The sequence below is a fragment of the Neoarius graeffei genome, chromosome 5, assembly GCF_027579695.1.
Source record: "Neoarius graeffei isolate fNeoGra1 chromosome 5, fNeoGra1.pri, whole genome shotgun sequence".
In the NCBI taxonomy this organism is placed as follows: domain Eukaryota; kingdom Metazoa; phylum Chordata; class Actinopteri; order Siluriformes; family Ariidae; genus Neoarius; species Neoarius graeffei.
This window is the reverse complement of record NC_083573.1, coordinates 16,065,504-16,091,561: the sequence shown is the minus strand read 5'-3', so window position 1 is coordinate 16,091,561 and position 26,058 is coordinate 16,065,504. Positions and strand designations below refer to the sequence as shown.

The following is a 26,058-nucleotide window of genomic DNA, read 5'->3' as shown; positions in this document are numbered from 1 at the left end:
TACTCTGGTGACAGTGGGCGCTGTGAATCTTGGTTGTTGTAGTTCTGAGTGGCCATGTTTGTAGTTTGGTTAGCGCTGCTGGTTTCAGCACTTTTACTGACAGAACCCCCATCCCTCCAAGGAGCTCCCTCTGGGAGCTACATTCTTCTTGGGGCACCCTCTGCCCCAAGAAGAATTCTTGGCAAGTGGGCCTGGGAAGGCAGGCTTGAAACAGGAAACATGAAATGTTGGGGATATCCAACTGTGAGGGGGAGCTCTAGTCTGTAGGAAACCTCATTAATTCTCTGGAGTACCTTGAATGGGCCAATGTACTGTGCTTGTAATTTTCAGCAGGTGGTGGATGATCTGAAGTTCTTGGTGGTGAGCCACACCCTGTCACCAGGAGCGAAATCTGGGTTGTTGCTCCTGTGTTTGTCAGCATATTCCTTGTACTTAGCGTTGACTGTTTCGATGCGCTGATGTACCTTTTCCCAGGTGGATTGGCTGCATGAAAACCAGTCTTCGATGGCTTGGACTTGTGCTGGGGTGTCATCCCAGGGGAACAAGGGTGGCTGGTAGCCGAGTATGCACTGGAATGGGGTTTGTTGTGTTGCAGAGTGCTTCAAAGAGTTCTGTGCATACTTGGCCCATGGGATGAAACGTGTCCAGTCCCCTGGGTTCCTCATGCAAAAGATTTGCAGGAAGCATCCAATCTCTTGATTTGCCCTCTCCATTTGTCCATTCGATTGAGGGTGATAACCTGACATGAGACTGACTGATACTCCTAGTTGTTCCATGAAGCAGGACCATAGCTGTGAAATGAACTGGGGGCCTCTGTCGCTATGTCCTCGGGAATGCCAAAGTATCTGAATATGTGCTGGAATAGTAGCTTGGCAGTCTGGAGTACTGTAGGGATGCCTGGTAACAGAAAGAGTTTCAGTGCTTTAGAGAATTTGTCGATAATAACTATGATGGTAGTGTTACCTGGAGATGGCAGTCGAGCAGTGATAAAATCAAGGGCTATGTGTGACCAGGGTCTCTGGGGTACTGGGAGAGGACAAAGTTTTCCCACTGGCGGGGTATGTGGACCTTTTGCCTGGGCACACTTCAAGTTAAGTCAAGTCAACTTTATTGTCAAATATGCTATACATGCTCGACATACAGCATAGATGAAATTTCAGTCCTCTCTGACCCACGGTGAAAACAGGCAATGCAATAAATAAAAATAGAATAATTGAAAAAACAAACAATATAAACAGTATAAACACTCTAGATAAGAACTAGACATAGACTAAACACTCAGACAAACAATATAAACAGTATAAACACTAGATAAGAACTAGACATAGACTAAACACTCAAACAATATAAACACTAGATAAGAACTAGAAGTAGACTAAACACTCATATATATATATATATATATATATATATATATATATATATATATATATACACACACACACACACACACATCACTTGGAGCAAAATGCAATGAACTGGTTGATTTCTGTGAGCATGTTCTCCCAGCAGTACCTATTACTTAAAGGGCATATTACAGGTAAATTCAGGAGCAAGATAAATGTAATTCTCCTATTTTATATTAAACTTTGGTCAAATATCTGTAACATTCTGCATTCGCTGCAATTTTTTTACCTTGCGCAACACCAGAAAAATTCAGTTGAAATCAAGCCATTTGAGGCGAATTGGTTCGCCTCTGAAAAAACTTTGCATTTGAATTTCCCGGCAAACATTGATTTTTGTGACGTCATCTGCGGGACGCCTCCCTCTGAATCCTACGTCAGCGCTGGTTTGTTTATGAGGAAACGACCTGGTGGTTTTCTGCAAATTTCTTCAACATTATCATGTAATTATTAAAATGGTTAACACATGTATCGTAGGAGGGTGTAGCAACACCAATCATGATGGGATTAGTACTCATCGTTTTCCAAAAGACCAGACAAATCAGAGAGAAATGGGAGCGCTTCGTCTACACAGGCTGCGCACTGAAACTGCTTGAGTCTAAGCTGTTCTGTATGGAGGAATGGGCTAACATTCCTCCAAGCCAGTGTGCAGGACTGATCAACAGTTACCGGAAACATTTAGTTGCACTTATTGCTGCACAAGGGGGTCACACCAGATACTGAAAGCAAAGGTTCACATACTTTTGCCACTCACAGATATGTAATATTGGATTTTTTTTCCCTCAATAAATAAATGACCAACTGTAATATTTTTGTCTCATTTGTTTAACTGGGTTCTCTTTATCTACTTTTAGGACTTGTGTGAAAATCTGATGATGTTTTAGGTCATATTTATGCAGAAATATAGAAAATTCTAAAGGTTTCACAAACTTTCAAGTACCACTGTAGTTCATGGGGGAGCTCCCCAGTTGGTACTTCCTGTACTGTAAATAAGTCCCTAGACCTGTTTGGTCTGAAAACACCACTGGGGCCACAGTGGGGGATTGGGGGTGGGGTGGGGGGTGTTGAGGGATTGGAGAAAGAAACACAGATATTTAGGTATGCTCATTGTCCCATAATGATCAAGAACAGTGTACATTGTCTTCTAACTGCAAGCAGCCCTCCAGCAAGACGAACTGTGACAGCGTAACTAAAACGAAGAGCCTTTTAAGGTAACACAGACATGAAGACACCCTGGTACTTAAAGCGGCCAGCCCCTCCAATGTCAACAAACATGAGTATATGCGTGAGAGTGGGAGGCCACAGCACCCAAATATCCCAGTTTACCAAAATACTCTGTACCCATGAACCCACCAGATATGCTCCTTTACCTAATAAAAAGCTATTTACAAAAGGCTTGATGAAACAAATGTTTTCAGCCTAGATTTAAACACTAAGACTGTGTCTGAGTCCTGAACATTGATTGGAAGACTGTTCCATAACTGGCACTTTGTAAGAAAAGACTGCTCCCTGCTATAGCTTTCACTATTTGAGATACCAACAAATAGCCTGCATGTTTTGATCAAAGTAGGCATGGTGGATCATAAAAGACCACTAGTTTACTTGGGTACTGTGGCACAAGACCATTCAAAGCTTTACAGGTCAATAGCAGTATTTTAAAATCAATGCAGAATTTGATTGGGAGATAATTTGGGAAATTTGCAGTGTGGATTAGGGTGATATGGTTGTATCTCACTGCTGCATTCTGGACTAACTGAAGCTTATTGATGCACCCACTAGAACATCTAGGCAGTAAGGCATTATAATAATCCAACGTCAATGTAATAAAAGCATGAACTAGTTTTTCTGCATCATGTAGTGACATCTATCTTAGCAATATTTCTGAGATGAAAGAAGTCTCATCTCATCATCTCTAGCCGCTTTATCCTGTTCTACAGGGTCGCAGGCAAACTGGAGCCTATCCCAGCTGACTACGGGCGAAAGGCGGGGTACACCCTGGACAAGTCACCAGGTCATCACAGGGCTGACACATAGACACAGACAACCATTCACACTCACACCTACGGTCAATTTAGAGTCACCAGTTAACCTAACCTGCATGTCTTTGGACTGTGGGGGAAACCGGAGCACCCGGAGGAAACCCACGCGGACACGGGGAGAACATGCAAACGCCGCACAGAAAGGCCCTCGCCAGCCACGGGGCTCGAACCCGGACCTTGCTGTGAAGCGACAGCGCTAACCACTACACCACCGTGCCGCCCATGAAAGAAGTCTATCCTAGTAATATTATCTACGTGAGCTTCAAAAAGACTGGAGTCAATAATCACACCAAGGTCTTTTACTGCTGCACATTATGAAACAGAAAGGCCATCCAGAGATGCGATGTAATCAGAAAGCTTACTCCTAGCTGCATGTGGTCCTAGTACTTCTTTCTTTTCAGAATTAAGTAGAAGGAAGTTAATAATCATTCAGTGTCTAATGTTCTTCACACATTCCTCAATTTTATTAAGTTGGTGTCGATAACAATATTACCCAGAGGTAGCATATATAAAGAAAAAGTAGTGGGCCTAAAATCTTACAGAACACCAAACTTTTCCTTCGTATGTGTACAGAAGTCACCATTTACAAAAAAACAAACTGATAATGACCAGTCAAATAAGACCTGAGCTAGGAGAAAGCCATTCCCTGAACTCCAAAGATATTTTCTAGGCTATCAAGGAGAATAATATGATCAATTGTGTAAAAAAAAACAAACAAACGGTCAAGCAACAAAAGCAAAGAGACACAACCCTGATCAGAGGCCAGTAGTAGATCATTTACTACTTTAACCAAAGCTGTCTCTGTGCTATGATGAGGTCCAAATCCTCACTGATACACTTCATGAATGTTATTTGTATGTAGGTATGAACATAACTCCTGTGCTACAGCTTTTTCTAGGATCTTTGCAATTGGCCTGTAGTTGGACAGCTGACAGAGTTCAAGGTCAGATTTTTAATCAGGTGTATCATAACTGTTAGTTTAAAGAATTTAGGTACATAGGCAGTGCTCAGGGAAAAACTGATTATTTTTAGAAGTAGTTTGATTGCTTCTGGTAATATCTGAGGAAAAGTGTAAGAAAGAGACGTAAGACAGGTTGATGATTTTGATGAGGAAATTAGTGAAATTATTTCAGTCTCTCAAAAGGGGCTAAAATATTCTAATCACTGATCTATTGTTATTTACAGGGTCAGTTATCAAATTCTGGCCATAGCCTGGCTTTCAAGTTTATGCTCTGAATTTTTTTTAACCTGATTTTCAATTTTCCCATTAAAAAAAAAAATTTATGAAGTCATCGTTACTACATATTAATTGTGCCATGATTCTGTGATGGTCTTATTCCTGTGCTACAGTATTAAATAATAATCTACAACCCCAAATCAGATAAAGTTGGGATGGTATGTTGAAATTAAAGCTGAAAACGATTTGTAAATCATATTTGATCTGTATAACACTCAAAACAATACAACAGGACATTATTTAATGTTTTACCTCATTTTATTGTTTTTTCAAAACGCATTTACCACTTTGTAATGTTGGCACTCCTCATGAGACTTAAAAGATGTTTAGGGACTGAACACACCAAGTGATGAAGTGTTTCAGGACTTATTTTGTCCTATTCTTCCTGCAAACAGATCTTAAGGTATGCAACGGTATGAGGTCATCACCATCACATTTTTCCTTTCAAAATTTGCCATATGTTCTCTACTGGAGGCAGGTCAGGACTGTAGGCAAGCCAGTCCAGCACTCACACCCTCTTCTTTTGCAGCCATGCCACTGTAACGTGCAGAATGTGGTTTTGTATTACCTTGTTGAAATATACATGGGTGTCCCTGGAAAATACATCGTTTTGAAGGCAGCATGTGTTGCTCCAAAATCTCAATGTACTTTGCATTAATGCTGCTATCAGAGAAGTATTACTTTTGTCAAAGGCATGGACACAACTCCATATCCTGACAGACCTTGGCTTTTGGACTTGATGCTGCCAACAGTCTGGTAATCCTTTTCGGTTTTGGTTATTTTTGGTCCAGAGCACACAACGTTCATTTCTTAAATAAATACACACTAAATTTTAACTGATATTTGTGAATGTGACTCCATATTGTAGTGCTTGACAAAACATCTGTTGACGTCATCTGTTTCAAATATCGTCATTTATCTCATTACTACCCCGAATTGCCCCCATCCCAGCTTTTTGTGGAATGTTTTGCAGACCTGAAACGTAGGAATGGATATATATTAACAAATGAAATGTAGTTGACCTGACAAACCATGAAATATCTTGGGTTCATACTGTCTGCAATGAAATACAAGTCAAAGTAAATTTAGAAATTACTGCTTTCGTTTCTTTTTTAATTTGCATTTTCTATACTATCCCAACATTTTCTGATTTGGGGTTGTAATTGCAATGATATATCAGGAGAATTACATTCTGTTGGATGATGAAACTAATCCACTTCCTGTCAGGCAGCATCACACCACACTAGCATGATTTTTTTTTTTAATAACCACATTATTCATGCTATTCCTTGCTTATAAACTTTTGCTTAAACCCATGTAGGCTTGCACCAACAATTGCTGCTATTACACTTGTATGATAAATGCATTAATGTTTAAAAATTTTTACATATTGAAATTTATATCACTGTAAAAATACAATTAGGTCTAATATGCGTAACATACACTGTATAGTCAAAAATTCATTAAGACCTAACCATCAGACCCCTATGTAGGCCATTCATCCATTTTCTACACCACTTATTCTTCAGGGTTGCGGCAGAAGCTAGAGCCAAATCACAGCTGACTTCATGCAAGTTGCCAGTCTATCTCAGGGCTAACACAGAGACGAATTCTCACACCCATTCACATCTATGGGAAATTTAGAGTCACCAGTTGACCTAATCCACATCTTTAGACTGTGGGAGGAAACTCATGCAGGCATGGGAACATGCAAACTCCACACACAAATGGCCAGTTGGCTGCAAGGTTTGAACTAAGAACCTTCTTTGTGTGACGCGACAGTGCCAACTACTGCACCACTGTACCACTCCATCCCTAAATCTTTGTCACAAAATTGGAAGCCCACACTTGCCAAGATGTGTTTGTGTGCTGTAGCATTACAATTTCCCCTCAATGGAGGCAGGTCTAGTCCAAACCTGCTCCAGTATGACAAATGTCCCTGTGTAAATAGACAAGGCTTGTGAAGGCTGGTGTAGAAGAACTTGAGTGGCCTGCACAGTCTTGAAATTAACCCCACAGAACAACTTTTGTGTTTGATTACATGGAATGCCAGCTGCATGCTAGGCATCCCTGCCTCAATATTGCTGTTGTAGCTGAATGGGCAAATCCCAATAGCAAACTTCCAAATCTAGTGGAATGCCATCCCAGAAGCTTGGAGGTTATAATATTTAATAAACATGAAATATTTAATAAAGGTAGGAATAACGGAACACTTAAATGTTTAGTTAACCTAAAAACATACAATACCACAGTATTTATTTGTACAATATTTAGTTACAGTCTTCCAAAACATTTCCATTAAACAAACTTTAATACATTCACAATGCACTGAGATTACAAATAACACCTTTATTTACAATGTTTTATTCAGCTGTTCATGCACTTACCAAATGTTTTAAAATGCTGTATCTAAGTGTGAAAATTAAAAAAAAAGAAAAATAATGATTATTTACAATGAGATGGCTGATGGCCAAAATGTTATAAAGATGTTTTAGGTAACAACAGGTGTACCTCACTATCCACACCTCTTTCTAAAAATGTGATCTTTGCTGACTTTTCTTACTTGACATATCACATCTTACTCCAAAAAGCTCAATGGGCCTCATTTATCAATGTTTAATAAAAGTTGTGTAAATGTTTACCTAAGCCAAACTCAAAGTTTCTGCCAGATTTATGCAAGTTTTGGAAATGCAGATTTTCTTCATACTCATGTACACTGATCATCCATAAAACTGCAAAACGTATTTTGAGATTCATTTAGCCCACAAAACTCCATAAACGTTCAAGTGCACAAACAGCTAGGAACCTAAAATGAACTGTAAGGCTAAAAGGCAGAAGTGGAAGCTATTCTGACTCACTTCTATGCCAATTAAAATGCATTAATATATAATATTACTACAACTACTACTAATAAGCAAACCTTTTAGTCTCTGACTTGAAGTAGCACAAGGATTTTCATTTATTTATTTTGGGGTGGGGGGGAAAGCACTTACGTGAGTCACTCTGGATAAAGTTATCTGCTAAATGCTGCAAACGTAATTAAAAAAACAAAAAAAGACCCACTTCAAACCCCATCAGTATATTCCTGATATACACATGTAACAATCCATGCAAATTATGATGTTTAAGTAGATCAAGTAAAGACTGAGATTACTTAGTTGTATTGTGCATCAATTTACACACACTCAGGAGTATGAATAGGATATGATTTCCCCCCAGAAAATTTATGGAATTTTTCATGATTGCCAACTTTGTTGTGTAAACAATTGTATAAATGATTTACAAATAAATTTGCTCCTATCCAACTTAATAAATGAGGCCCAATGTTTGTTCACCTAAGTGTGGAAAGTCAAAATTTTAAAACTTGTGGCCTGGTAAGCATACAAAATTCATCAAAAGGCTGAGATTCTTCATGAAACTTAAGAACATTACTTTTTTAATGTCTCTCACACACACACACACGGGAGACATCATGCAGTGACACTTTTTGGGGGCTCATCCAGGTGTATAGCACTGTTACAGTAGTTTCCCCCATAGCTAACCCTATAGCACGTTAGTACAAACCACGGCTGTTAATATTAATCTTTAATCTCTATTAAAATAACCTAAAATGCAAGCTAAAAACTGGTAATGAAACCCTCCCTCTTATCCAGGAAAGTAATTGACAGACTGCAGCCAATTACATTTAATAATTGGGAAGTGCCCACACCACTGGGAAATATTTCTGGGAGTCCCCCCCCCCCCAAAGTGTCTCTATTGGTATTGAAGAGACAATATTGGAAGAAAAAAAAAATCTACTGGTGTCTTATTTCTACTGGTGGCACCACCCACCACCAACTAATGAAACGAGACAAAATGAGTAATATTTTAAAACAGCTAAGTAATATTTGCCATAGTATCCAATATATTTACAGATGAATTATTTTGAAGCCATTACCGTTACTATTTCTTAATTCTAATAAAATTGTACAAAGTTGAGTGCACAAAAAAAGTCCAACAGTACGTGTTATTTCTAACTTAAATGTCCTTGATTATGAACAATATTTATGCAGTAGGCTCAAAATTCCCACTGGATTCTGCGACCTGAAAAACGTCTGACTGCGATTGTTCCATGTGTGGCGCATCTGTTTTTGTTGTCTCAAGTACATCCCTTAAAATACAGTGTTCCCTCCTTTTGTGGTTATTTAGTGCTCCTAGGTCTGGATAACTGCGCTGGCAAATCTGGCACTTAAAAAGATTGCTCTGATGAGTAATCCCTTTGTATACTTCAAGACCAAGACCACCCAGGATGCGATGAACCCGCCTCCTGTGGTTTCTCAATGACCTTATGTCAGGGTAGGTACGTGAACAGATCTGACACTGAAATGGATTGGAATGACTTTGCTGGAGACTTCCTCTTGAAGGCTGTAGTCCACCTCCTAGAATACGGTGGACCCTCCTCCTGTGATTTTTCAAGGACTGAATATCTTGGTATGTGCGAGCACAAATGTGACACTGAAATTGCTTGGTCTGAATTTGCTGTACAATTCCTTTTGACAATTCCTTGGACTCAAAACTGCCAATGCTGACTGGGTTTAGATGTTTTGGTCTGTGGACCTTTCTTAGATGGTCTTTCAGGGACTGGAGTTTTGGGTAACTGCGTTGACATATCTGGCAGCGAAAGGCATCTGATGAGCTGCTTTGTGAAACATGTGCTGACTGAACAGTCGGTGACTCAGAATCCTTGTTTGTGCCATGGACACTCCGTTTATGTTCCTCAAGTGCAGCATGGCTTGAGCATTTGCAACCACAAATCTGACAAGTCAAGCTTTCTTCTTGGCTATGTGACAACAAGTGTCTCTTGAGTCCTTCAAGGCTGCTAAACCAACGTACACACACTGGGCAACGAAGTGGTTTGAAAGCAGGGGTACAAGTGTTGCTACGCATGTGGATATCTTGGGCTAAAGAGTTTTGGAAAGTCATGCCACAGCGGGAACAAGAGTGCGCGTTTTCAGCTGGAGAATCTCCCTTGCAACTCCGTGTTAGGTGCCTTAGCAAAGACTTGCGTAGTCTAAAGATCTTCTTACATCTGTGGCAAACATATGGCCCTGTGAAGGGCCTGATATTTAAACGTGGTTTAAACAGCTCTTGAGACTCCTTTTTTGAATTCTGCACTGATGTCTGAAGATTTGGCTCTTGCTGAAGCAGAGACTGCACATGTGATTGCTGCTGTGACCCTTTGTCCTCGATTTTCGGCCTTGAAGTTTGCAGATGTAATTGCTGATGTGCTTCAAAATCAGCCCAAGATTGCAAATTCTCACCACAATGGGAACAAATGTAAGACTCTAGTGCATGCATTTGTAGATGTTCAAACAAAAGCCTAGGACAAGTAAAACTAGCACCACACTCACAAGTCACTTTTCTGGGGAGTACAGATGGTAACGACATAATGCCCCAGCTTCCACCCCCAACATTACTACCGCCCTCTTGTCTCACTTGGCTCTTTGAAACTGGTGGCAACACAAATATGTTTTCCTGGGCTGCTTGGTTTTGCTTGTCCAACATCCCATTTCCATCCAAAGTGTTTGCATCTCTCATGGATTGGCACCTCTTTCGGTGCATATTCATATTATCTTTGCGAGTAAATGAAGAACCGCAATGGGGACATGGAAACTTTTTCTTCACGCCAATGATATTAGCTGACACATTTCCATAGGAATTTGGCTCCATTAATTTTCTTGATCTACAAATCATAAGGTGCTGATTTAGCGTAAAACGCCTAGAATAGCTTTTCTGACATCGGTTACAGGAAAAACGCCTTATTCCACCATCAGAAACATTCACCTGAAAATCTTTACTTGAATGTGTTAAATTTGCTGTTCCACAATTAACAGATGGTTCTAAAATAATGACCTCATCGTCAGTGTTTTCCTTGGGTGACATCTCTAAATTATTGCAATTTTCATCATCAGTCAGCACATCAATTTCAGCATCATCCAGCGGTACAGTCCACTGGCCTCTTTCTGATGATTCACTTCCTTCTGTGCTACTGCCAGCCCTTCCTTCAGCTTCAGAGGTTGAAGAGTTAGTGGAATTTTCTCTTTTCAACATTTCGTTAACATTTTCCTTTGACTGCACTAATGCAAATTTAGATGTATTGGGAAGAAAAGGCAGGAAACTTTTGGGTGACATTTCAGACTTAGAGTTAGGATTCATCTGAAATGTGTCTTCATCTTGAGATTCTACAGTCTCTTCCATCTTTATCGAGTTAGTGCAGTCAGTGTTCACAGCAATATTTATATGGCCTGTAGAATTCTTCACTGACAAAAGTTGTTCTGTTGCATTTGACTCCCCTCCAGTATTGCAGACTGTGGCATCTTTTTGGGCCAAAGCAGCTATCCACTGACATTTGTGTGTTTTAAGCCTGTGGCGCCTTGTATAGCTCCGATTACATAAATGGCAGCGGAATAATTTTCGTGGATACATTATTGTGGGAAAAGAGTTGGCTGCTCCAGCATAGCCAGAACAGACATGGCTATCTGGAACACCAATTACACTGATGACAAATTGCTGGCAACGGCGACAGAATTTTACTCTTTCCTTCCTATGCAAGACATGATGCATTATTAAACCGTCCTTGTTTTGAAAAACCCTACGACAGATCCCACACTGATATCTACCTTCAACATTGTCTCTGCAAAGCTTTTGACGGGTCTCAAGTGCCACCACAGGACACAAAACCTTGGTCATAGGGACGACACTGCTTTTGTTTGAGAAGGTTCTTTCTGATGGTATAAATCCTTCTTGATTAGGGGCGTATTGCACAACCTGTTGTCTTAACTGATTAACAGTGCACTCAGGGTTTGATGCCGAAATAGCCACTGGCACTTGTACAGGTGCCCTAGGTGAAACTTTTCGGGGGGGCAGGGCCCTCTTGTTTTGGCCCCATTTTATCTGGGCTGGCTGTCTACGGCTCATGTAGGCAGAAGCAAGCATTTTAAGCAGTGCTTTTTTATTTGTTACTGTTGACTGCTCTGGTGATTCCTCACTATCAGAAATATTCACATTGTCATTCTCCACAAGCTTAGGTTCGTTTTTAAAGGAATCGCTACATGCTTCTGTGGAAATTTCAGGACTGGATACACATGTTGATAGCAATCCATCATGATGTTCTTGTGAGACATGCTGCTGCATAGGAGCTACAGTTGACACAGATATACATTCTTTTTTCTCAACATCAGAAAGTGTTTGTGAGCTCTCATGAAGTGATTCCTCAGTACCATGGGAAGAGGAGCTCTCAGAGGGGAGAACTGGAACAGAATGGCTGCCACCTGTTATGACTTCAATTTTTATAGTAGAATCAGTATCTGACTCTGTAAAGGCTTTCATTTCGTGTATCTTTTTATACTCCTGAATAGCACCAATTTCCTGAAACTCTTCCCCACATTCACGTGCGTGTAAATCCTGAGTTACAGGAGGGGCCAATACCATGCAGTGATGCTTTTCTAGAAGTTCTCTGCTTGCAAATAATCCACCACAGTGACTGCAAACATGAGATGTAGTCCCTACTGGACTAGAAACTTCACTGGCATGAGATGCTTGATGTACCAAGAGAGATGCTAAACCATGAAATGTGGCGGAGCACGCCACACAGCTATATGATTTACTGGACGAAGTCCCAGTGGGTCTTGTTTCCTGTAGCCCAAGCATTGTGGGATGCCAGAAGGAGGCAGAACTGAGTCTTATATACTCAGTTGTACCAATTCTTGTAGATTTCCTAAAGAAGAAAAACAGAAAGCAAAATCAACATATTTCTAAACAGGTAATGTTTCCATGCCATTTAAAAAAAAAAAAAATAGTTTACTGGAAAAATTGCTTGCCAGCTTCTTTTCATTAGCTATTATTTATAATTAGCAAAACAAGTGGCATAATTTTCCGAAGCACTTTGCGTCAGCTTTTTTATGTGAAATTTGAACATGAATATTGAAAGGTAAAATCTACTCTGAACAAATTGCACATTAATATGTATAATGTACGAAATGATCAATGGTGGTCAAGATTTACTGTGTAAGGAATTTTTGGACTAGACGACTTTTGTGATATACTGGCCTATTTTCATGTTTGTTAACAGTTTTCTGTGTTACCAAAAATTGAAGGAACAGGCTGTGGAAACAAGTGCAAAAGCCCTTTTATCCTTGAGTATTTCCAGCTCCCCTAGTTCTTAACTTGCATGCTCTGCCTCAGTCTGTTTACCAAAGCTTCAACTTTCATTTGAATATGACCTTCCTCTAATCAATCAATACTACTACACTCATCACTGAATCACTAGGTCAGGGACTAAGAATATCATTGAGAAAATTGTTTTATTAATAGCATTAAAAAAAAAAATGAAAAAAGCAACCCAGCACAAATCCATATAATAAGACAAATAAAATGAGATTCAGTTCTGACAAAAGAAATGCCACCATATAAACAGATGACTAACTGCTCTGTCTACACAACTGTAAGACAAACAAATGCCTCAACTGACTAAAGAGTAAGGACACATTTATGAAAAGTTTAAACCCAAACAAACCTCAAAAAGTAAACTTATTTATACTGATGGACAACATCCATACAAGACAAGACATGCTCAAGTGTTCACTTGTTCATATTTGTACCTGTATAATGTGTAGATTTTAGCTTAAAAGAAAAACTATGTCCCTGGGCACTGCCATCTTACTCTCTCCAAGGTTCAAATCATGTCACGGATACCCTACATGACTTACCGAGGCTAGTGGATCTCATGGACACATTGCTTCTACACTGTTGTAAACAGCCCTAAAGATACCAGTGTCGAACATCTGGGTGTAAAAATAACCCGATAATTGATCATTTTATGCGACATACTTTTTTTATTCACTAAGAAAAGCAATCATCTTGTTGGCAAGAATCACGCTGCTATAGCAATGGGATTATATACTAGTATCTATGTCAGTACTGTATATGCGTTATCTAGCCGAGTAAGATTTGAGCAATTCCAGCGTTATGGATGTGACACTTGAACTCAAAATGGCAACAAATGACCCAGTGCATGTTTTATTGTCTCCCAGTATTTAAACAGGTGTTGCATATTTTAAGGCTGTACCATACTGGAGAAGTGATAGAACAAGAACAATTCCCATAGTACATCTAGGGCATGCCAGAAAATGCCAATAAAAGATGCATTATGGATGTGACAGAAAAAGTATCACTTTTCTTGGGTGACTGTACATTTTTATCAAACTGTGAAATTGTAAACCTAATGTCGAAATGGAGATATCCATTTGATAGAGGGGTCCAAGGTGAATATTAAAAAAATCTTTGTTTAAAATATTTTGTATTTCATGCAGAGTTTCAGAAGGAAAAGTCAGCGTTATGGATGTGACGAAATTCCGTTACGGATGTGACGATTTAAACTTCATAAAACTGAAGTCTGTTGATTCACTGAGTTTATTGCCTGTAAAAATCACATGGTTACAGAAAATTTCTGATTAGATTTTTAGAATTAGAAGCCTTTGTCACATATACATTACAGCACAGTGAAGTTCCTTCTCTGAATTTAACCCATCTGAAGCAGTGCACACACACCCAGAGGAAAAAAAAAAAAGTGATGCCTGGGGATTTTTTTTTTTTTTAGAATTAGAACCCTTTAATTGATGGGTCTGTGTAACAAAGGGAAACAGGGTTCCAGGGTGCCATTAACATCATGGCCAGATATCCGGTTTGGGTGCAAATGCCCGGTAAACCTACTTTTAGCAATATCATAACTTTTTAAAATCGATAAATTGTTAGTTTTATTTTTCATTTTAATGTGCAGAGGACACATTAGGGGACTTAATGTGATGGGCAAATGGTGTTTATTTTTTGGAGGATGAAAGCCAGCTGAAAAATTGTGTGCATTTGCCACACCATTGTTTAATGCTGTGCACCTCCAGTCTATCAACCGAGACACTTAAAGCTCTTTCAAAATAACAGTTTCCCTGTGTTATGATCACCTGGGTACAATGTAGACAAGTTTTTCTCCTCTGTTTGCATGTCACATCATTTCCTTGTCACCTCACTTACCTAATTTTCCTTTTCTGTATTTTTTCTCTAGTTTTTGACCCTTTCAAGTGATGTTACACTGCTAAATTTGTTTTGGCATAGAAGTGAGTCAAAATAACTTCCACTTCTGTGTACTAGACCTTTTATGGAGTTTTGTGGGTGTCGCTAAATGCAAATGAGCTGGGTCAGGAATACAATTTGAACTTTGTGTTCAACATGTGCAAAAGAAACTTCAGTTCAGTTTGGCTTAAGAGAACACTGACAACTAAAAGCTTGATAAATGAGGCCTACTGTCAACAAATGAAATTGAACTGAACCTACCACCAAAGTCCAAAAACCCTCTGAACCCCAGATGTAACTGTAAATAGCAGTATAGACAGGAGTGTACACAAGCATTCTAACACATCTAGAAGTACAGACTTTCATGGTAATAGGATCTCAAACAAATGTAAAAGCAAATTTAAAAGTATACCGATAGCAGTGTTGGTTGATTAAAGAACAATGCTCTCATACAATCTTTACATGGTCTAATTTCACAATTGTGAAGTCATAATTACAAGGTTTGTGTTTATGTACACCACTAATGCTCTTCAGGTACATTTCAGCTGGCACATTGTACTGCAACTTCAGAGGTCTAAAACAGGAGAGGAGCTGTAATTTACCTGACCAAAAAGCCAATTCACCAGAATTCTGAAGACAAGATGATGAAAAACTCATTAGTTTTTACTAACGCCACTACAGTGCATTAATTGTCAGCTCACTGAAATTTATAATGCAGCTAATCTGCAAAAGGGCTCCAAATATTTGCACCCTCTTTTTTTTTTTTTTTGCTCCTATAGCAGGGCATGACTGTCAAACTGTCCCCGTTTAACAAACAAACAAACAAACAAACAAACAAACAAACAAAAACTCCACTGCTGATTACCTTAAATACTGTCTTCTTTCTGCCTATGCCCCTAACATTTTTGAGCCAGGCTTTTTGACGACGCGAAAATTAGACTTCAAGCTTTAGGTAATATTTCGATAATTTTAGGTGCAGGCTGACATTTGATGCCCTAGACAGATCTGGTACTACCTACTACTAATCAATTTAGCTCATCTAACTACCTTAAAGCTAGAGCTGGGCAATATGGCCTTTAAAAAAAAAAAAAAACTTCAATTTTTTTGACAAGATGACAAAGAAATGGCTCAAAAAAAAGTTTTACCTTAATTTTGTTTTCGCTTAAATTTCCTATTTGGGGTTAAAGTGCAAAAAGAAGCCAAAAAACAAGCTTGTAGATGAGAACATTGCGATAGCATCTGTGATTGCCTTCCACCGTGCCCCATTATCATAAGGCACACAGTTCGAAAACGTGTCAGGGATGGTTGCTTGCTTTACTTTGGATGGTGTGCTAGTGCGGCAGCTGTTTTCATTCCGCTGGGAGCAGCACTTCTCCCACTCCGCTGCATGCTTCTGTTTAAGGTGTTGGAATAAATTCGTCATGCTGCTTCCTTTGGAAGCAACGGTTTTCAAACACACCTTACAACAAGGACTTGTTTGGTCTGCGTCCGACGCCGCAAAACCGAACCAATTCCAGATCACGGAGGAAGTTACTCCTTTCTTGGGCACAAGCTGCGGCTTTCCCCCAATCGCTGCCATGTTGTTTGTGTGTGTCTATGGCAAGTGCGCTGGAGGAGGGCTATAGTGCCAGTGCCCGATCCATCCCTGCTGGCTGATCCATTCTGCACATGTGCAGAGGGGAGCATCAGTGGCAGAAGTTAAAACTGAGAGAAAACTGAGAGAAAACTGATTTTCATAAAAACGCATCGTCCTTAACGGCCAATTCGAATTAATCGATAAAATCAATTTATCGCCCAGCTCTACTTAAAACTTTTGTGAAGGTCTTGAATAATGTGGATAGTTGGCATGTTTTGAACCCAATAAAAATACGTTTGAATATGCTGAAATACGTTTTGAGTCCTACCTCATCACTGTCCGGTCAGAATCTTGTCTAAAATCCTACTCATCAGCTTGTTTTAAACAGTGGTGCTTCAATGTTTTCCTTCTTCAGGATGACAATTTTTTAAAAACACATCAGCAAAGATTTGAAAGAATTCATCTTGCTACACACCCTCAACTATAAATCCTAATTTTTTGGGAACCCACAAGTGTAATTGGGGGTAGCTGTACCTCATACTCCTCTAAATTGGCTACAGCTTGAAAAGGGAAAATTAATTCACTTGAAAAAAACATTCAACAACTGGAAATAATGCAGTAGCATCATTGACACTGTTAGAGCTAAAACCTTAGGAGTCCTTAAAGATGAAATATTAGGATGCAGCTAGTGGAAGGGCAGAGTTTTTACTGCTCAAAACTAGACAGCTATATTATGAGCAATAAGACAAACTGAACCAAATTCTTGCTGTACAACTCAAGCAATCTGAGCGTCTGGCCTTGGTGGATGTGGTCATGTATTCATCAGGCATTATTCTTACTCACCCCCCCCCCCTTGTTAACAACACTTTGTGACTTTTATTATGAACTTTACAAACCAGAAGCACCAGATCTCAGACAATGTGTTTACGGACCCCTTGGACCTTCCATCTCTCGCAACAATACAAGCCAAGCAATTGGATGTCCCAATCACTTTGGAGGAACTGAATTCAGTTGTTACCTCTATGAAAAGACAAGTCACCCTGGGCTGGACAGGATACCTCCAGAGCTAGTTCTGAAGATTTGGAACTTGGTTGGACCTTTGTTATTCAATTCTATTCAATACTCACTTGACACTGGTTACTTCCACAGAGACCAAAAGGCAGCACTGATTAAGACCCATTGGACTGTGGGAATTTATCATTGTTAAATTCTGACGAATGCAAAATATCATTAACAGATTGGACACGTCTCTCAAACTTGATGCATGAAGACCAGACTAGTTTTATCACAGGTCATGTAATCTTTAGTCTAGATGCTGTGAAGGCTTTGGATAGACCAGAATGGCGCTACCTGCGGACGATGCTCAGAAGATCTGGCTTGGGGTCCTCGTTTATTCATATAATTCAAACTCTTCACACTAATCCCACAGCATGCGTCTGCACAGTTATCTCTGGAAAGGGGTGCAAGACAGTTGTCACTCTTCTCTAATTCTGTTTGGATTACGATTAGCGCCCTTAGCTTGAGCAGTCAGAGAGAGCTCTTTGATCTCTCCGATACACATCAAGAATACTACAGACCACATTTCACTAAATGCCAATATTCTTGTCCTTTCAGCCATCAAGGATTTGGTACCTCAAGCCTTAGTTTCATTTGAAAGATTAGGGTCTTTTTTCATGTTACAAATTAAATTCAGCCTCTTGAGTGAACAACTCCTACACTTGATTTCCTGCTTCTTTATCAATTCAGATTCACTCCTTTGGCTCCATTTACTCAGATGCAAGTATTCATCCTACCCTTTGCCTCATTTACAAGCATAATTTTAATTCAATCCTAAAAAGACCATGAATGACCTGGACAGATGGTCTCCTTGACAGATTACTCTCTTTGGGAGAATTTCAATATTGAAAATATCCTCCCTAGAATTAATTTTTCTTCTTCTGCTATATCAGCACCCAGTTTTTTTTTAAGGATATTGACAAGCTATATTCAAATTTCATATGGAACAATAAAAGTTCTAAAATTCACCTGACAAAACTGTAGCAACCCAAATCTTTGGGTGGTTTTGCGCTTCCTAATTTTAAGCTTTATTTTTGGGCTTCCCATTTAAGATTTTTAAAGATACGATTTGATCCTGACTCAAATATTTCCTGGCAATCCACTGAACAAAGATTGGTTTATCCTTTTACACTACAAGAGCTACTATTTGAAGGGATCATGCAATGGAGCTCACTACTTCCTTTAGGACCCATTAAAACTTGTTCTCTTGAAGTATGGAAACAATCCTGCAATTTCCTTGGGTATAATGGCAAATTTCATAAAACCTCTCTTATCTGGCATAACAACCACCTCTTAATAGGCTCTACACTGTTTGTTTCCCCCTTGTGGCTGGAGAAAAATGTTCATACACTGAACATTTTTATATATATCTTCAACTTGGATGGCTTATAATCTTTTCAGGACCTTTGTGATTCTTTTTCTCTCCCTGGTACATCCTATTTCTTATACTTAGGCTACGCTCTGCACTTAGGGTATATGATGTTCCCTGGAATACTGACTCTGGTAGCGGGGGCGTGGTCAAGCATCGGTCTGGGAACGGAGGGCGGAGTCAGGGAAGGTAAATGGCAGAATCACTGCACCTGATGTCAGTTAACCTGTTTGTGTGTCTTCCCAGTGACCGCACCCTATAAAAAGAGAGAGCAAGCAGAGGAAGGGAGCTCTCTCCCCAACCAGACGACTTGTGTGCGCGTGTGTCTGGGAGATCACAAGTCACTGAAAAGTGCAAAAATAAAGAGTTTTGGAAACTCAGTTCTGGCCTGCCGTACTTCTGTGCTCCACCCACCCGAAGTTCTACAGTGGTGCTGAAACCCGGGACCCTCACGAAGATGGGCCCGCACTACGACCCCGAGGCTATCCTCGCACTCTTTGAGCAAACAGCAGAGGCCTGAGGCTGGCCGGTGGAACAGCGTGCGGTGCGCCTCCTCCCCCTGCTAACGGGCGAGGCGTAGCTAACTGCGCTACAGCTCCCTGCCGACAGGTCTACGCAGACTTGCGCCGGGCCGCCCTCTAGCATGTGGGGCGCACCCCAGAACAACAACGCCAATGCTTCCGCGCTCTGTGCCTAGAGGAGGTCGGCCAGCCGTTCGCGTTTGGCCAGCAACTCCGGGACGCCTGCCGGCAGTGGCCGAGGGCCGACAACCGCGACGCCGAGAGAATCGTCGATCTGGTGGTACTGGAGCAGTTCATTGTCCGACTCCCCAAAGGGACCGCGGAGTGGGGCCAGTGCCATCGCCCGGCGTCACTGGATCAGGCCATCAAGCTGGCGGAGGACCATTTGGCGGCTGTTCCGATGGCAGGACAGCATATCTCCTCTTCTCCCCGCTCATCTCTCCCCCTCCCCTTCTGTTCCTCATCCTCGCCCCGTAACCCCACCGCGGAGGCCGGCTCCACCCCAGCCAGCCCACCGCACCCGCGGTGCCCTCCCGTTTCCCACTTCCGTGTCTGTCTCCCCCCCCCCCAAAGTGAGTGAGCCCCAGAACGCCAGTGCAGAGAGAGAGAGAGAGAGAGAGCGCGAGCTTGGGCCGGTTTGCTGGCGCTGCGGGGAGCCGGAGCACCTCCAGCATCAGTGCTCGGTAATGGAGGTGGGCGCGGTGGTCCGGATCCCCGACGCACCAGGGACCACCCTCGATCGGGCTGGAGCGTATCGCATACCGGTGAGTATCCAAGGGGATACATATCAGGCTTTGGTGGACTCCAGCTGTAATCAGACCTCAATCCACCAAAGCCTGGTGCAAGACGAGGCATTGGGGAGAGCACAATTGGTGAAGGTGTGTGCGCACGGGGATGTCAGGGTTTCCATACATAGACCATTGTGTGGCGCAGCGCCACACAATGGATTCCTATCGCCACATAATTAGACTCGCGATTTTGAAAAAAAAAAATTCCGTTGCATATTGTTCCGTTCATTCATAGCACTCTTTCTTCTCGTTCGCGCGCACGCACCCACACACACAGGGACAGAGAGAGCGCAACGGAGAGGCATGTACCTGGTGTCACGGTCTGATCGTGCGCTGGTATAAATTTACCATGCGCAGACCGATTTTTTTCCCCGGTCAACTTCCGGGAAGTCTAGACTGGTGGTAAATTCAGACCGTGACACCGGCCTTATTGCATTATCCCGTTTATCCCGCTTCAGCATTCATGCAAGTTATTAAGAATGGTTTGACATTCACAATAAATAAGGATTTCCCACTAGCCTAAATAAAATGTTATACTCGCGGGAATGCCTAGTTGATGCTATTTGAAGCATAAAATCTGAATATTTTAAGAAACAATGCGGTAGTTGAGAGAGGCTACTGTAGGATGTCCATAGGCTAATAATAACTTCGTATTTATTTGACTATTATAATTTTATTGACTCTCAATGTTTGCTGCTTTAACCCAGATGAGTATTGAAAAGTTTTTTCTGAATTGCGAGCGGGATTTCTCAGCTATGAATAGGGTAAGCACATAGAAATTCAGTATTCCTTTGTATATTTTTTTGATGTAATGGAAATTTTTAGTGCTTTGGTGATGAAGAAAATGTACTTTTTTTTATCCATAGATTAAAACAGACCTCAGGAATAGGCTCCAAGGGGAACACATGGCAGCCTGCTTACGAATCTCCATAAATGGTCCTGAACCCAATGACTTCCCTTACGATAGGGCACTTGAGTTTTTTTTTCAGGAAGCCACGCAGAATTAAATGTTCCGATAGGGCATGCAGGCTTTGCACCAATTAGGGTAATGCTTTTCATTATTGTTAGTTGCCTTGGTGTTAAGTGGTTTCTTACATCTAATTGATATTTTGTTGTTACATTTTGCTATTTATTTCATTTTAGTATTGGTTGAGGTAAGTGTTGAGTTCAATATTTAAAATAAAAACCTCTAGCTTATTTTTTGCAATTTATTCCTTGAATGTCAACTAAAGAATGATCGAAAGATTGCCACCAAAAAGGCAAAAAACTAAGGTAAAAAAACTTCAATTTTGGTGAGTAATTTTCATAAATTTAAAAGACCGGTTTTCCACCAACATCAAGCCCAGCAAACTAATGGCCTGCCCTGTAATGTAAAGTTGGGTCGAGGAATGAAACCAGGCAGGGTTCTGGTAAAAATTGTTTTAGCTGTCTTCTCTTAAAGAACTTGAAAGAATTTAGATTAAACTGAATAATCTCAAATGCTTCTTGTAGCTTTAAAATAGTCCCAGCAGGTGACTCTGAAGAAAAATACTGTGTGTTTGAACACCGCCCGCTGTAAACACTTTGCATACACCCCAATGACCGACACCACTGCGCACGATTCCCTCATCGGCACAGTGGAGCACCACAAATTGCTACCTGGTCTGTGGGAAACACTGGATGTTCACAACTACCCTTTAGTGTCGGTCCACATTCTATTTCGAGGGGAGAAATTTAGTGTAAAGGCAGCGGGTAATCCTCGCCTTACCCACTTGATAATTTTGGGGCCTGATTGGCCGGGATTTCGGGAATTAATGACTCATTTAGTGAAGAGTGGGTCCTGCCATAGTTTAGCAGGGGGAGGTCCCGGTGTGGCACTGGCGGGAGCAGCTGTCACAGAGCCGTCTACATCACCACGTCAGAGTGAGGAGCAGCAGGCTCCTCCTCCCTCTCTCGGGGAATCCCTCGCGGATTTCCCGTTAGAGCAGTCGCGAGACGAGACTCTGCAGCATGCATTTGACCAAGTGAGAGTAATCGATGGTCAAACGCTCCAGCCAAACGCCACCCCGTCCTTCCCCCATTTTTCCATTACGAAGCATAGATTATACTGAGTGACGCAGGACACTCAGACTAAGGAAACGATTACGCAACTTTTGATCCCAAAGAGCTGCCGGGAATTGGTATTCCAGGCAGCTCACTTTAATCCCATGGCTGGACACTTGGGGCAGGATAAGACACTAGCCTGAATAATGGCCCAGTTCTATTGGCCAGGGATTTGCAGCGATGTCCGTAGGTGGTGTATGGCGTGCCGCGAATGCCAGTTAGTAAATCCAGCAGCCATTCCAAAAGCGCCTTTGCGCCCGCTGCCATTAATCGAGACCCCATTTGAAAGAATTGGGATAGATCTCGTCGGGCCATTAGATCGGTCAACACAAGGGTATCGCTTGATTTTAGTTCTGGTAAACTATGCAACGCGATACCCGGAAGCAAAGCCTCTTCGCAATATCTCAGCATGTAGTATTGCAGAAGCACTCTTCCACGTCATCTCCCGAGTTGGAATCCCCAAAGAGATTCTGACTGATCAAGGCACTACGTTTATGTCACGCACACCATGCGAACTGCATGGGTTACTGGGAATTAAACCAATCCGCACCAGCGTTTCTCACCCACAAATGGACGGTTTAGTCGAACGGTTCAATCGCACCCTCAAGAACATAATTAAAAAGTTTGTACGCGAGGACACACACAATTGGGATAATGTGTCTGTGAAGATTCTCAATCATCCAGGTCATAGTAAACTGTGGGTGGTAGAAATGGCCAACTGGACTTGCTTGAAGATTCTTGAAAATGTTTCACCTCTCGTCCGAAAGGCTTCCTCAGTTCTGTCTGATTAATAGGGAGTATCAGATATTCATCCTCTCCTGGATCAGAATTCTGATGACCAGCTCATCTAAGGTGTCATTGAGGCATCATGTTGGTGTGGGTCACTGGAGGCTGGGTGTGAACGGCGAGTCATTAGGGTGATCAAAGGATAAATGGCTCGAACCCGTTATTCGCAGTGCGAGAGGTCCCACAAGCCTCCATGAGGTTCTCCCCTTTCAAATTATCATATGGGCGTAAGCCACGTGGCATCCTAGATGTACTACGGGAAAATTGGAAGGAGGGACCTTCAACGAGCAAAAATGAAATTCAATACGTTATCGACCTGCACGCAAAACTCCACACACGCACGCACACACACACACACCCCCCTAACCCAGGAGAATTTGCAGCAGGCCCAAGAACGGCAAATCCGCCTGTACGACAGGGGTATGTGCCTTAGGGAGTTCGCACCAGGAGATAAAGTACTAGTACTGTTGCCCACGTCGAGCTCCAAATTGATCGCCAAGTGGCAAGGATCCTTTGAGGTCACATGGCGAGTCGGGGATGTCGACTATGAGATGAGGCGAACGGATGGGGTGGGGCGCTACAGATTTACCACCTCAATCTGCTCAAACTTTGGAACGAGAAGGTCCCTGTGGCGTTGGTGTCGTTGGTTCCGGAGAAGGCGGAGCTGGGGCCGGAAGTTCAAAAGGGAACATTGACATCGCTTACCTCTCCGGTCCCCTGTGGAGACCACCTCTCCCCGACCCAACTCACGGAGGTTGCCCAGTTGCAGACTGAATTTTCGGACATGTTCTCGCCCCTGCCCGGCCGCACCCGCCTCATAGAACACCACATTGAGATGCCCCCGGGGGTGGTAGTGCACAGCCGCCCTTACAGGCTGCCCGAACACAAGAAAAAGGTGGCTCGGGAAGAACTCAAGGCCATGCTCGACATGGGCATCGTCGAGGAGTCCCACAGTGAGTGGAGCAACCCGGTGGTCTTGGTTCCCAAGACCGACGGGTCGGTCCGGTTCCGTATGGACCACAGAAAAAAAGTCAACGCGGTGTCTAAATTCGATGCGTACCCAATGCCTCGTATTGACGAGTTGCTGGATCAACTAGGCATGGCTTGCTTTTATTTGACACTGGATTGGACAAAGGGTTATTGACAGATCCCCTTGACTCCATTATCCCGAGAAAAAACGGCCTTTTCCACACCGTTTGGCTTACACCAATTTGTCACGCTTCCTTTTGGGCTGCTTGGGGCACCTGCTACATTCCAGCGGCTTATGGACAGGGTCCTCCGCCCCACGCCACCTATGCGGCCGCATACTTAGACGATATTATAATCTATATTAATGACTGGCCGCGGCATCTGCAACACCTGAGAGCCATCCTTGGGTCGCTGAGGCGAGCAGGTCTCACAGCCAACCTGAAGAAGTGTGCGATTGGGCAGGTGGAAGTACGGTATCTGGGCTTCCACTTGGGCAATGGGCAGGTGCGTCCCCAAATTAATAAGACAGCAGCGAATGCAGCCTGCCCGAGGCCCAAGGCCAAAAAGGGGGTGAGACAGTTCCTGGGGCTGGCTGGCTACTATCGTAGGTTTATACCTAATTATTCAGATGTCACCAGCCCGCTGACTGATCTCACTAAAAAGGGGGCACCAGATCTGGTCCACTGGACGGAGCAATGCCAGCGGGCTTTCTCTGAGGTAAAGGCTGCACTGTGTGGGGGGCCACTGTTACACTCCCCTGACTTTTCTCTCCCCTTTATGTTGCAGACTGACGCGTCGGACAGAGGGCTGTTTTGTCTCAGGAGGTGGAGGGGGAGGATCGCCCAGTTCTGTACATCAGCAGAAAGCTGTCAGTGCGTGAGGGACGCTACAGCACGATAGAGGAGGAGTGCCTAGCCATCAAGTGGGTGGCCCTCGCCCTCCACTACTATCTACTGGGACGCCCTTTCACCCTCTGTTCAGACCACACGCCCCTTCAGTGGCTCCACCGCATGAAGGATGCCAACGCGCAGATGACCCGTTGGTATCTGGCACTCCAGCCCTTTAACTTCAAGGTGGTCCACAGGCCGGGGGCGCAGATGGTCATGGCGGACTTCCTCTCCCGTCAAGGGGGGGGGGGGGGGGAGTCGGCTGCCCGGCCTGAGTCGGGCGGTGGGGGTATGTGGCAGTGGGGGCGTGGTCAAGCATCGGTCTGGGAACGGAGGGCAGAGTCAGGGAAGGTAAGTGGCAGAATCACTGTACCTGATGTCAGTTAACCTGTTTGTGTGTCTTCCTAGTGACCGCACCCTATAAAAAGAGAGAGCGAGCAGAGGGAGACAGCGAGCAGAGGAAGGGAGCGAGCAGAGGAAGGGAGCTCTCTCCCCAACCAGACAACTTGTGTGCGTGCTTGTCTGTGTGGCTGGAAGATTATAAGTCACTGAAAAGTGCAAAAATAAAGAGCTTTGGAAACTCAGTTCTGGCCTGCTGTACTTCTGTGCTCCACCCACCCGCCCACCCAAAGTTCTACACAGACCTAAATAAATCACCTCTTACTTGAACACCTACAGAAATTTACATCAAGCCAGGGTTTGGTTCCTAATTTGTACAAAATTTTTGTCTGGTGCAGTGAACTTGGTGCACATGGTGTTGAACTTGATTGGGAGATTATCTGGAATAATATTTTCATGTCATCAAAATGTCTGGCTCATCAGATAAATTATTTTAAGTTTACTAATAGGGTCTACAAAACACCATGCAGCACTTACCTGATGAAACTGTTCATTGACAAAATTTGTAGTAAATGCAATATAGGTGCTGCTGGGGATTAAATGAATTATATGCATGTTTTGAGAATGCCCCTATATTACGAGGTTTTGGAATAATGTAGTAAAATTGCCTTTTAAATTTATTGGTTGATATTCTTTTATGCTCAAGTTTACTTTTATTGGCAGAGGACATATAATGCTCAGTCTACAGCAGAAAAAGCTATTAATGGCAGCAGTGATTGCCTACAAAAAAGACATTTTGCAAGATTGAGCTGACCCAACTGTTTTCTCTCTGGTGTTCCTACTTTTTAGATATTTTAATTTTGAGGTGTGCTATAGCCAGATTTCATAAGGCAATCTCTCGA

The 26,058-nt window shown here is 42.3% G+C and overlaps 1 protein-coding gene across 5 annotated transcripts in view; it reads right to left on the bottom strand.

The window, feature by feature from the left end:
• Positions 1 to 6,971: 6,971 nt before the first annotated feature.
• Positions 6,972 to 26,058, bottom strand: part of im:7147486 (zinc finger protein 227) — a 32,228-nt gene continuing 13,141 nt past the window's right edge. For all 5 annotated transcript variants that reach the window (XM_060921280.1, XM_060921281.1, XM_060921282.1 and 2 more), the window contains one exon: positions 6,972 to 12,435. In XM_060921280.1, coding sequence (XP_060777263.1) covers positions 8,724 to 12,435 — 3,712 coding nt within the window. In that variant the 3' untranslated portion in view covers positions 6,972 to 8,723. The remainder of the gene's footprint in view (positions 12,436 to 26,058) is intronic.